The 14,391-nt window shown below is 33.6% G+C and overlaps 1 protein-coding gene across 3 annotated transcripts in view; it reads right to left on the bottom strand.

The window, feature by feature from the left end:
* Nucleotides 1-14,391, bottom strand: part of LOC128884950 (titin-like) — a 99,462-nt gene that overhangs the window by 23,010 nt on the left and 62,061 nt on the right. For all 3 annotated transcript variants that reach the window (XM_054138667.1, XM_054138670.1, XM_054138669.1), the window contains 5 exons: nt 2,726-2,894; nt 2,614-2,659; nt 2,334-2,469; nt 797-953; nt 116-244 (listed from right to left, as the gene is read on the bottom strand). In XM_054138667.1, coding sequence (XP_053994642.1) covers nt 116-244; nt 797-953; nt 2,334-2,469; nt 2,614-2,659; nt 2,726-2,894 — 637 coding nt within the window. The remainder of the gene's footprint in view (nt 1-115; nt 245-796; nt 954-2,333; nt 2,470-2,613; nt 2,660-2,725; nt 2,895-14,391) is intronic.

The following is a 14,391-nucleotide window of genomic DNA, read 5'->3' as shown; positions in this document are numbered from 1 at the left end:
GTATTATTTTATTGTGTGCTCACGAAATACTAAGTAAGTTTGACCAGAAATGACTGAAAAAAATCAGTCTGGTCTTCTGCTAGAACAAATAAATGGTCCTTTATGTTTTACTTACGCGAAACTGCCGGAGATAAACTTCTAATTGGAGTCGAACGTGGTGTCGATCTCGGTGTCGATCCTGCCGATAATAGACCTACAGGTCTCGTCAATCTTTGGCTTAAGAGATTTTCTTTTCCTTCAGGCACTAAGAACAGAAAATTAACAAATCTAACTCGATGGAATTATTTAATTAATAATTATGTGTCACAAGCTCTTTTTTAATTATTCATTTAATAATATTATTTATTTATATTTAATAATTATTTTTCTTTTTTTCTTTTCTTTATTTGTTAATCTTAATTATTTTTAATAATTCATTTAAGTCATTATTGTTGAGATTACTTAATTCTTAATTCACATTACTTAATTCTTAATAAGACCAAATTTAAATGAATTTTTCATTTGTTTTTCATTCACTTTTTGTCTAGGGCTCCCTGGAATCATTATTCACCACTGGTTGTATAACATTTAAACGCTGTTACGCACCGCTTAAGCGTAGGCGCCAATCACGTTCCTTATCACACACTTTTTAATCGAATAGACGCTGGGTGTGTTCGAGGAACGATTTGCATTAGGAATACGATCAGTAATTGAGAAAACATTTCAAACGAAGGTCCTAGATATCTACATTGCTGTTTTTGTTTTTGCATAAGACGTTATGCCTTATCAGGCAGCCACGATTTACATAGAAACTCACCATCCACTACTAGGCACGCTGACGTGAATGCTTTTCCAAGGTCGTTGTAAGCCACGCAGGTATATTCGCCCTCGTCCTCTGGGTAAACATGCTGGATGCACAAACGCGCTGTTTCTCCGTCGAATTCCGCAGAAAAATCGTCACTCATTTGTAGAATCTACGATTAGAACACACAAACATAACTTTGACGGTTGTAATGCGTAATTTTTATTTCATTTATCAATTTTAGACAGGCAATTGTTAAATTATTCAATATCCAAGTGAAATAGTAAAAATACTTATTACACCAGGTATAAGGACTTGTACTATTTTCCAATTATTGTTACGAGTTAGCTATTTTTCTGTTTATTTTGTTCAGTCAAGAAAGCACACAGTTCCTTTAAAATTTCAGATAAGTAATTGTTCAATTATTTACAAATAATATAATAATAATAATCCTTATTATACTAAGTATAAGAATTTGTATTATTTTTAAGTTATTATTACAGGATAGTTATTTCTTCTGTATACTTTGATCATTCAAGAAGATATATACCTCTTTAGAATTTTAGATAAGCAATTGTTCAATTATTTAAACTCCAAATAAAATAATAATAATACATACAGTGGGTATAGAATGTATTCGTACACCGATCAATTTCCCAAAAAACTTTTGTGTGAAAGTGTAGTTTTTTAGCTTCTTTTTTTATAATCAATGATATTTTATACATTCTTGGAAATCTCTAGGATAGATATAGTTCAAACAACATTTACTAGTTAATATAATTTGTGAAATTAACAAAAAAATGCGACAGGTCGGTAAAAGTATAGAAGCAATAAGTATTTGTACGATTCTTATGACGAACCATTTATAGTAAAGTTTTTAACGTAAACACATTAGTTTATTGCTCCGTACGAATTAGAAAACATCAAATTACCAATAAAGTACTTTTTAAAATGGCTCTAATAGAGGAATGGAAAAACAAATATACGTGTCAAATTGAGTAACCTCCTCCTTTTCGAAGTCGGTTAAAAAGATCCCTCTTCGAATAACTAATAATTTACTCAATTTAATACTTAGAAAAGTTGCAATAATTGTAAAATCAAAAGGAAATCCTACGATGGAAGTATTATATACTTATAAAGTAATGTAAATTTCTTTTTTTTTTTTTAATGAAGTTTTAAAAATTAATCAGTTGCGCGAATACTTATTGCTTCAATATTTCCATCGATTAATTGTTTTTTTCTTGTTAATTTCGCAACTTACATAAATAGCTATTTTTTTGTTGTAATCTATCTATTCTAGAGATTTCCGAGAATATGTAGAATCTCATTGTTTATAAAAAATAAGTTAATAAATTACAATTTTATACAGTTTTTTTGGAAATTGATCGGTGTACGAATACTTTCTACACCCACTGTATTACACCAAGCCTAGGAATGTGAATTATTTCTGAATTACTCTCACGAGTTAGATATTTCCTTTGTCTACATTTTTTTCAGTCAACAAGTTACAAAGTCTCGTCAAGATTTCAGATAAAGATCGTTCAGTTGTTACCTTTCCTCGATGTTCCCATCGCACCAAAGGCGGCTCTGGCGTGGCGTGAACTTTACATTCGAGGGTGACAGCATCTCCATCGCAACACCTTAGATCCCGCAGCTCTCGCGTAATCTCCGGCAAACTCAGCACTTTCCTGTCAATCAAAGTTAACAACAAACCATTCAGCGCGCCGTTCGTTTCGAAACACGCGCGTCGTTGTTTCGCAAATTGCAAACTTGTTATTCGCCATGTCAAACGGAGATACTTATCGGCGTAGTAATCTAGATATACCGCTTACCCGTGCGTGACCCCCGATTTCTTCATCTTCTCTTCTTTGCCTTGACCTGGAAGCATAATCGTTCCCTCGTTTAATCAAACCATGCTAGTTTCTTTTCGACGACGGGCATTACCTTTCGCGTAGATCTGCAAAGAAATCACGGCCTTAGCCTCCCCATGGCAGTTGCGCGCTATCACGGAATAAGTTCCAGTAAAATCGAGCTTCGCGTAGGGTATTTCCAGCCTATACTGAGGCCCCCGACCGACCAGCCGGAAGTGGGCTGCGTCCCGGTAGTAATCAGGCTGTAAGCAGACAGTATTTTAATCAGAAACAATTGGCAACTGTTCGACGAATTATATTTTATTGATCTCTTAAGTGGAGGCATTTGGAAACTTTTAGAAATTAAATGTCTGTTTGGAAGTTTCTTAAACTTTTATTATATCTAGGCGATGTTTCGAAGAAGTTACAGACAAATTTAATGTAATATAATCTTCTCTGAACTGCAAAGTATTGGGTTGTCCATAAAGTTCGTGCAAATTTTTAAGAAAAATTCAAAGACAAAGATTTGAATTTTGAAATATATTTAATAAATTAAATAGGTACCATTTTGTTCCACAACCTTTCCACCTTTCAAGGGATGTATACATGTTATTTGTTTTCAACCATTCCGATATTTTCAGATCTGCACCACCTACCAAAAATCGACATTGACTTTCCAGACAACCTAATACGATTATACAACAAATAATACGTCGAGACTCGTAAGAAAGAGTCTCATAGAAGTTACAAAACAAAATGTATATCCAATAAAATATAAACTTATACAATACGTGCCAATATTGTAATAGGACAACTATGCGAGAAATTATTATTATTATTATTATTACAGTTCGTTTTCTTGCAACTGTAAAACCTAACTTCGCTGATTTAATTTATACTTTTGTTAATTCTAAGATTCAAATCCAAAAATACTAAAGTCTTTTTATTCTCTTCTTATTTCGCGATTATTAAACAAATTTTTGCCCATGTCAATAATTTCCTTACTTTAAATACACTTTGATTGCATGCTACACACGTGTAGCTTCCCTACGTTTCTATTTCATACTCTAATTGACTATGTTATACATTCAGATTACGTAATATTTGTGAATTGTCCTTCAAATCGTTTGACCAACGCTAAACGCACAGTAACTCGCGGGCATTGAAATCTCGACAGACGCAGTGAAACTTATGGCAGGCGGGCATGTATCAAAAAGTGGATCAGCTATGACGTTGCAATATTTTTCAACAAGTTTAATTAACATAAGGCCTGCGGTGCATTATAATGTATTTGAAATTAAAGATTGTTTCTTGATACATGATAATTAATTTTTTTTAAATAGTATCAAATGTCACACATGCTGAATTGATTTCTGTTTAAGCGTTTTTCATAACATTTATTGTTAGTAACATCTGTCAAAAGCATTACAAATGTTCAAAGGTCTTGTACTATACCTTTTGTACTCAAAATGATCCAAGCCATCTGAGGAATTCATTTATGTACGTGAAAGAAATTAGATAGCTTTATTTTTTAAAAAATTCAGTTGCACTTTGCAGATGTAAGAGATGCATTTTGAGGAAAAATGGTATCATAGGACACTCCATCATAATCTCATTACAACATACGATAATTTTCTTTATGATTATTTTTATTTTTGTGAAGAATAGAAGTATAGCCTACTTCAACCTGAGATCTGAGAAACGCACTTCAAACTGAGAAATCTGGTTCTGAAGCGTACTTTGTTGTTCTTATCAAAGTGCGTTCCAGAGTCGCTGTTGCGTTACCAAGAGCAGCTTTTATTGCTGACAACAATAACACGTAACCCGAGCGAGTGCGTAAATGAGGAATGTAAACTCATGGTAGACGGATCCATCGAATAAAAAAAGAGAAACGCAGCATAGTTTGAGAGAGAATTTTTTAAAGAACAATTGCAAGCCCAATCATGCTCAATTTCGACGCTTGTCCTTATTGGTTACCGAACGAGGTTTTTATTATTTTTATTATTTTAATAGACTCGGAAGTCTCTAAGACAGATATAATCCAAATAACATTTACTAGTTAATATAATTTGTGAAATTAACAAAAAAATGCGAAAAGTGGGTAAAAGTATAGAAGCAATAAGTATTTGTACGGTTCATATGACGAACCATTTACAGTAGAGTTTGTAACGTAAACACATTAGTTTATTGCTCCGTACGAAGTAAAAAACATCAAATTTCCGGTAAAGTACTTTTAAAAATGGCTCTAATAGAGGAATGGAAAAAGATTCCACTTCGAATAACTAATAATTTAGTTAATTTAATGCTTAGAAGAGTTACAATAATGATAAAATCAAAGGAAAATCAAAGGGAAATAAATTTCTTTTTTTTTTAATTAAGTTTTAAAAATTAAACAGTTGCGCGAATACTTATTGCTTCAACATTTTTATCGATTAATTGTTTTTATCTTGTTAATTTCGTAACTTACATAAATAGCTATTTTTTGTAATCTATCTATTCTAGAGATTTCCGAGAATATGTAGAATCTCATTGTTTATAAAAAATAAGTTAATAAATTACAATTTTATACAGTTTGTTTGGAAATTTATCGGTGTACGAATATTTTCTACACCCACTGTACTTCTATTAATGTATACCGAATTCTTATAACAATCAATGTTAAAGAAAGGGGTATCTCTAAATGAACACACTTTGACCAAACATTCGGATAGTAAGTAGAGCCCGCAGGGGATTGAACGTTTCAACAACAGAGGCGTTCGCACAATGGAGATTCTATTATATTTTGTAGAGTATTCTAATTAAGAACTCCACGAACCTTTTTCATTACGTTTAGAGATCAAGATTTAAAGAAAGAGGTACTCTAAATGAACACACTCCGATCAAAAAATCAAACAATCGGATAGTAGATCCCTCGGGCGATTAAACGTTTCAACAACAGAGATGTTCGTACAATGGAGATTCCATCATATTTTTCAAAGTGTTCCAATTAAGAACTCCACGAACGTTTTTAATTGCGTTTAGAGATCAAGATCGTATCAGTGATTGGAACTATTCTTTTCTCTTGGGAATCTAGCACCTATCCAAACGATGATCCACGATCTTACCAGAGTGGTCATGGGGTTCAAACTCGAGGCGTTCTACATAGAGAGAAACGAAGAGAGAAGTAAGGGCGGCGATAAAAGTGAGATGAGAAACGTCTTCGTCGGGACTCTAGTCCATATAGGGAGCGAAAGTTGAACAGATCGCTTGAGACTGATCTCGTTGTTCGTATGACACGAGTGCCAACGCATATTACCGTTTTTCGTTACTAATTGCAAGACCCTCCGCCAGACACGTCCTCTTTATACCCACGAAAATTAAGGTCGATGGGAAGAAAGGCTACGATTGTCCCTTTTCGATTCGACAGAAACGAAAACGAGGATCCTGATTGCACAGTGAATTCTCATCAATTGTTTCGAACGCGGCACCAACAATATCGTGTACTTGTTGATCGTTTCGAGTCGTATCACGAATAGTTAACCTTCAACTACTATCGCTATCACTGGGTCATTATTTGAACCGAAAGAGCAGGTTCTTTGTTTAATAAACAAACGTTCGGAGACCGTCGGAGACTGTATATTCCTACATGGGTACTGCTTAACCCATTGCCAACTACGAGATGTCTCGTAGTTCAAATTGATTACAATTACTCAAGGGATATGTGTATAGCCTTTTGAGTCACGAATTATTGAAAAAGAAGATTGTAACTTTTCTTTTTAAAACAACAAATTTAATATCACTTGTTATTATCAAAATAATAAACTAGCTTGTATTACATCTATATTAAATCTTGGCGCCCAAGGCAAAACGTTTTAAATTTGCATGTTTAAATTGTATGTTGTGTACATTGACTGTTCTTAGATCTGTTTTGTATGTAGATTTATTTTAAATGAAGAAGCAAATCTGCCCAGAATCTGTACAGAACTGCCCACGAAAATTAAAAGGTTCCTATACTCGATTGTAGCCGATAAAAATTCAATACTTTGAGTAACCAACGTTAAATTAGACACTGGATTACAAAATGTAAGTAATAAAAAATTCGATATTTTTTTATACAGATAAATCTAAATTCTGCGATAAAGAGTCGTAGTCTCTTAATCCCTTGGGTTTAGGTGGATTCAAAATTTCTCTACCTTTTGATCAGCTTCAATATTATATTTAAAATGCTATGAACTAATGCTATATGTGAAATAAATGAAAACAAACATTTCTAAACGTTAAAACGCATTAGTAAATTGTCGACACTGCTCTTTTGTGCAGCTTGAGTTTTATTGTTCTTTCAAATCGCGTGCCCCGAGGAGTTAAGAGTATGCAACTGCGATGAAGACTCAATTCGACTTTGACTTGTCGCGACGCAGACACCGCGAATGAAGTTTTCACGATCTCCGATGTTCAAAGTCGAATGGTGACATAATGGACCTTCTGAGACCCATCTATCTTTCACCTGTCACGGTGCAGAACTGTTCGCCTACGATGAAATTTATGCGGACGACACTTCCCGTTACGGAAGAGAGGCGCCATAAACTGAAGCAAAGCCGGCTCCAGCAAGGACTTCTCGCAATGTCATCGTATATCGATCTATATTTACCCGTGTCAAACAGATTGCAAACATAGGAAAAAAGCGAATACGTTGAAAGTAACGCAGTAAGTCAAGTTACTTGTACCTCGAAGTGTATTAAGGGAACATATTCAGTCAAAAGGTCTAATTTTTACGAAAGTTTCAGATTTAAGAGAGAAACGAATTTATATTTTTTAATAGAATTGGCAATACTTAATAAAAAGACATTACTCAATATTAACACGTTAACGACGTGAATTCACGTCATTTCAAATATTATTACTGGTTATGAAAAAACTATGAAAATCTTTTTATTTTATACACTAAATATTAACATTGATATTTCAGATCATATTTTTTAATTTTTATTTCCAGCCTAACGATACAAATTTGTGACGGGCAGCTTCAGAATTTTATTATTTTTGTCCGTACTCGGTAGTAGAAACGTGAAATATCTGTCGGTCGCGAATGTGTTAAAAAGAAAAATAATTCAAAATTGTTTACGACGAAGTAAAAGTCGTTTTTGAAAATCTATTTTGTGGTGACCACTGCTGCTTGAAACTGGGTTCAGCGATCATCTAATATCAGTTTGGAACGACCTTTATTACAGGGGTTTATTATATGTAGATATATTGAAAAATTAAAAAATATTTAAATTTAAAAAAAAAATAGAGATAACGGCAAAACACTTAATGGATAAAAGAAGAGAGGTCTGTTCAAAAATTGTTTACGAAAAAAATACGTGAAGAGTTTCTGTCAAAAATTCATGGAGGTCCATTGGACATTTAAACAAGTTAAAATCGGTGTCATGGTGTCATTAACGTGGCATTACTAGATTTGTAGTTAAAAATGATGAGTGATGTTCGGTTGACAGTTTTATAACCACAGGACATATTTGAAATCAAATAACCAAACATTTTGTTAAACTAGATATAAATATACGTATGGCTATGTAGAGATACTTCATTTTTTTGGAGACGTGAGAATATTTCGCTATCGGAAAAAATTAGAACATAGTAGGCTTTGGAAAAAGAAGGTCTGAATTTCACGAAAAAATGTTACATATTTATCGAAGAAAAGGAAAAATAGATAATAAAAAAAATGGCTACGTTGTGATATAGATACAAGTTTTCTGGAGAGAATGCGACTTGGATCATATCGGTTGGACGCAGAGTTCTCTCAACACGCTGTCAACCAAGATGAAAAATGTCGTGTAAAGATAAAGTTAAGAAGGCTGCGGTTGAGCGATTAACAGTGTTCCACACTCAAGACTGTAATTCCAGCTATTATGAAGATTTCTTTTTCAAAATTCGACACGTCATTCTCGAATTGTGTATTTTTCGAGCAATGCAAAAAAAAAACAAACATTGATTTCTTTTTTTAAATTTTAGTCTCGTGCTTCTCTGAATTAATCGCAATTCGATGATCAGGAAGCAGAAGGAGGGGCAATATATCGATCCAGAGTTTTGAATCAGCGACCGATCTTCACCCATCGCGAAATCAGCGCGCGTTTTTCCCCATTTAGCAGCTGCAGCTGCGCTGCAACAAACTTGTACGTATTTGGCAGCTGGATACACGTTCGCTGGTTGAGTCTCACGGATCTGCAGGAAGGAACGAGAGAGGGAAACTCTGACTCGGTCAACTTTACGACGAACTGGCGCTGACACTAACGCTTAAGTATCGACAGCTTCAACGGATACCCTAACGAGCGCCGTGTAGATCCCCCGTAGATCACGGCTCCGTGATCTCGGGTACCGATTGGAGCCTCGATGATATTTCAATAAAGTGACTCGAGCGGTCGTCACACTGCCAAATAGGGAAGAGGGTAGAGCGTCAGATGAGATGAGAAATTTAATAAACGACGTTAGCCGCGATGGCTGGGAATTTTGTGCATTTATGGCGTATACGAGTATGAGAAACGCATGCTAAATTTGTGTAGAATGTATACGCTTACCCAAATTAAGCTATTAATATTATTACATTGTTTTACGAAATGTAGTTTGCATATGCGACAAAGGAGAATCTGTTATGAAAATGATGCTTTTGTTTTCGATTTATTCATAGAGGAGCATCGCAAGTGTTTCTTATTTGTAATTTTTTTTTAATTGAACTATCTTTCATAAGGGAAGAAAAAAGTTCTTTCTGTTGACAGAATATAACGTAGCTTGTGTTGTTTATACGGAGGTTGTTTACCTCAGAATTGTATCCTTATTTAATTCTAATTTTAATGTCTTCATACTTTGTCTTCATTATATGCATAGTTGCATTTACCAATATGATTTCAAATTCTCAGACTTTTATGTTTGGAAATGATTCTCTTACAAAAAATTAGATATATGCTACTTCTGTTTATCTAGTACTTTTTCTGTAATATTGAATTGATGGTTATCGAATGTTCGTTTGCGTATTTTATATTATTTATATATCTTTCCCTTACACTTTTAATGTTTAATGTCTACATTTTTGAACATTTCAAATATAGAATAATAAAGGATTAATATATTTTTCTAACAATATCATTGCGTTTCGCAAAATAATGTAGAACAGAAGAAAACCCTCTTTAATAATTATCTTCAAGCATTTTATTTTATTTGGAAATATGCCTCTTCAAAGAAATATTATTATAATATAATTTATATAATAAAATATAGAATTCTACTATTTATGCATGGAATATTGGCTTACTGTTAGTTATTTTGGAACCTATATTAGAAGAGGTTGCATAAATAACTAAAAAATAAATAAAAAGTGTTTTTATGCATTGCAAAATATAATAATAAAAATAAGAAGACTTCCTAAACTCATAAAAAAATAAAAAGTATCGAAATATCTACTTCTCTTACGAAAGCACTTTCATTTTCATCCCTCATCAAATATCTTCACCCCAAAACATTCTTTTTCGACATCATTTCATCTATTTCCATTATTACGCAAACTCCACATCTATATTTTCAAGGATACCTACCGACGAAAGATCTCTAACAAAGAACTTTTAAATAAAATTGCTTCTTCGCTTACGTTTCGGAATCCCACATCGAATATACTATATCCACTGCACAAACAGGGTGGGCCAGCGATTCATCAAAGCAAGTGAATTCACAGCTTTAGTCAGGACGTTTCCAACGAATATTCGTACTGGCCGGAATAGGAAATATCCATGTCACTGAGCGATTGCAAGAACTGACGATCGTGAGGGATCGGTCGGAGGACGGAGTGGCTATTCGTTGGCCAAAGACACGCGGCGACTGTTTTGCCGCCCGTGCTTTTGCGGTACCGATCCATCGACGAAGAAAGCCGACTTCGCAAGGAAAAGTGGGGAGCCCCTTCTGTATACTCTTTTCGATAATGCAGATATCCTCGCGGGTGACGCGGATACCTTATACACGCGCGTTTTTCCGGTCACCGACTACTTCCGGTTCCCTTTACGACTTGACATTAATACGCGTGTCTGTGTGTAGACATATTAGCTAGTGATAGGACTAATGTGTCCTCAATTATAGAAATTAATCTGATACTCGTAATCTGCATAGTTTAATCGTCGATTTCCAAAGCATTTTACGTACAATGTTGTAGGGAACAGACTATCTAAACACAATATCGATTTTGGCGATCATGCAATTACGCTAATTTAAGTTCAGTCTTAAAGAAACTTTTAGATCAATTGCTGAAAAGGTGTCGAGGACCCGAGCTATTTGGTATACGAGTTCTTACTACGATGTGTTTGAAGGTATCGAAATCTCTGGTACTTCGTATTCATTTTTATGTTGATATTTTTGTTATGAATACTTGATTGATATTAATAGTAATACTGCATGATAACGAACAGGTGTCGACGATTTTAAGTAATTTTATAGCATTAATATGAATTTTATGGTATTTAAATTAATTTTGTGTGAGTTAAATTAACTTTATACCATTTAAATTAATTTTCCACTATGTAATTAATTATTATAGCATTTCAATTAATTTTATACAATTTAAATAAATTTTATGTCACTAAAAATAATTTTACATCATGTACATTAATATTATACAATTTCAACTAATTTGTAAGCATTCAATTAATTTCATGGCATTTAAATGTATTTTAAAGTATTAAGATTAATGTTATAACATAACATTCAATATATCCATCAACACCTGGTTGTAAAATCTAATCGGTAAGAAACAAGCAACGAGAGTAAATTGACAGAACATTGAGTAATCACAAAATCTAATCTTTTATCTATTATCTAATAGGTAATCGGAAACGATAGGTTCCTTTATCTTGTTATAGGTGTGTCTGCGTTTTCATTTTAAGAAATACGAGTTCCAAGATACCATCGTTACAAATAGTACACACAACTGTAAACATTCTTCAAATTTATCGTAAGAACTTACCTAAAAATTATGAGTGTCTACATTGACGCTTCTCAAGTATATGAATAGCATCGTTTGATCCATTCATGTCGTTCGGATACAGTTATATGAACCTAACTTTAATTATTTGTTTAAATGGGAAAACATTTATAATCAAAATTTAAGAATATATTTTTGGTTAGTTAATTTCGGAAAACAATAAACGAATATTTGATTTCGTTAATCGTCAAAAGTGGTTATTTTCGTTTATCGTTTTTCCTTTTTTGATCAAATTTTCTAACGGGAGTCTCATTTTCACTAAGCAATTAAGGTCGTCGTGAAAGTAAGTTGGATCCTGTTGAATAATTCTCAAATTGGCTCTCGAAGGTTTTTAGGAACGTCTTTTAAATGCCGAATGGATAACATTTTAAGATCCATTATGGGAATGACGTCAACATATTTAAAATTACCACTGTTTGGTATGCATCGCGCGTCGTTTTGCGTGTGACATCGTCGGAATAAACTCGGAAGAGTTTATACGAATGAGTATCGATAGGAACGTGAATGGAATAGAATTTGGCGCATCTGTGATAATATTCTTAAATCGAATCTGAAACGTTTCTCATAATAACGGGATCGACTGAGCTTTCTATCTTCGTTGTTAGAATAGATTTGTATATAAAGGAAACCCCGAATTAACAAAGTAACAAATTAATATATTTAAGATGAACTCTTCTCAATTGAAATAAGTTCATTTAGTCATTGACGAATAAAAGTTTTTAAATAAAATTTAGACATCTATAGTTAAACACTTTGTCTATCAGGAGTCTATTTATAGGCTTTCGAATTCAATGTCTATCTTCTGGAACTTATCAACTGTGTTTTCGGCTGTCTACTTAACAAATGAAACTTTTGGTATGCCTAGTAACAGTATGCAGAAGTTGATCTCAGTCTAAATTAATACAGACTAATTTAAAAGTCCTAAGAGACAGACTCTTTCTAGATAGGTTCATAATTAAAGTGTGTATACAGGGTGTCTATGTGTAAGTCCGGACATACGCAGGGTGTCAATTCTACAACAAATTTCCAACAAAAAATTACTTTCAGATATTTTCTTTGTGTCGCCTTATTCTCGAGTATTTTCACTTTTAATTTTTTTTCTGTGTTTTCCACTTGGCACTCTTTAAACGGCCATAAAAATACAGTGCAAACTTAAAAATCAGTACACCATTCGAAAAAGCGTTAAATTTTTCATCTCCTTGATGTAAAATCAAAATTTATTACGTAGGTTTAATAAGTGAAAAAATAGGTCAAACTTTACATTGTGACAATTTTTAAAAATTTGACTTTTTCTCTATCCGTTTTTCGGTTTTTAATACCTAGTTGTTCGTCGGGCACTCCTCGGGAAAAACTTCCTCGAAGTCTCAGCTTTTGAATGGTATTGTTAAAAAAAATTCTACGGTGGTATTTTAGGGAGAAAATGACGTTTGAATGCAGAAAAGTGGACGTTTTTAGGTGAAAATCGACATTTTTCAACAAAAATCGACTTGTCACTTTAAAATTAGCTTGACATCGGGTTTGATATATTTTTGGGTGACACTCCCGATTCTCCCCAATTAGGAAAAAAACTGGTTTTGTTACACCTCAAGGATTTGTTTTTTTCCAATAAATTATTTTTGTCAAATTTAGACTCTTTTATCTAATCTCCTGTGCCGAAAACATCGACTTTTTGCTTTGTGAAATCGATCGTGTTGCAATCTCCATATCATTTACCGGTACACTGAGGTAGATTTTGATTAAATAGTCTCTAAAAATGAAAATTCTATAGATACATGTTCAAAAACAATTATTATTCATCTCTCACTCAGGCTCTACATGCAGCTGGAGAGGCTTGAGGTGTAAAAAAACCAGTTTTTTTCCTAATTGGGGAGACTCGGGAAAAAAATACATCAAAAAATACATCAAACCCGATGTCAAGCTAATTTTAAAGTGACAAGTCGATTTTTGTTGAAAAATGTCGATTTTCACCTAGAAACGTCCACTTTTCTGCATTCAAATGTCATTTTCTCCCTAAAATACCACCGTAGAATTTTTTTTATAATACCATTCAAAAGCTGAGACTTCGAGGAAGTTTTTCCCGAAGAGTGCCCGGCGAAAACACAGAAAAAAAGTAAAAGTGAAAATACTAGAGAATAAGGCGACCCAAAGAAAATGTCTAAGAGTAATTTTTTGTTGGAAATTTGTTGTAAAATTGACACCCTGGGTATGTCCGGACTTATACATAGATACCCTGTATATGTAATTTTAAGTGATACAGAATAGAAATGAAAACACCCCTCATGTATGTTTTCCTATTTACCAATATATCTTTAAATTTAAAGTGAACTAAATGATAAGAAACTACTACCTTTTTATTTCAGTCATTTTGTTATACCAACTCTCATTTTAGAAATATATTGATAAATAGGGAAATAATCATAAGGGGTGTTTTCAGCCCCAAGAAACGAATTGTAGCCGATAATAAAAATATCTCAGAACTTCTCTCAGGGTCCCCCAACAAATGTGTACAATTTTCACAAAAATCGAAATTTTCAGGGTACCGAATTTCCCTTGTGAAACGGAAGTCAGAATGTGACTAGAACGCCTAGTAGTCGTATCCGTTCAGTGGTCAGACTCGCGTAACGCATTCCCGTCGAGCGATCATATTGTCACAGAGACCTTCCTCCCGCTCGGGCAATAAATTTCTCTCTTTCTCCTGGCACCGGGTGTCTAACCTCACGTAACTTACTGTTACCTTTTAAAGAGCCGTCCAATATCAATGACGT

Source organism: Hylaeus volcanicus, chromosome 2, assembly GCF_026283585.1.
Source record: "Hylaeus volcanicus isolate JK05 chromosome 2, UHH_iyHylVolc1.0_haploid, whole genome shotgun sequence".
Classification (NCBI taxonomy): Eukaryota; Metazoa; Arthropoda; class Insecta; order Hymenoptera; family Colletidae; genus Hylaeus; species Hylaeus volcanicus.
This window is presented reverse-complemented; position numbering and strand designations above follow the sequence as displayed.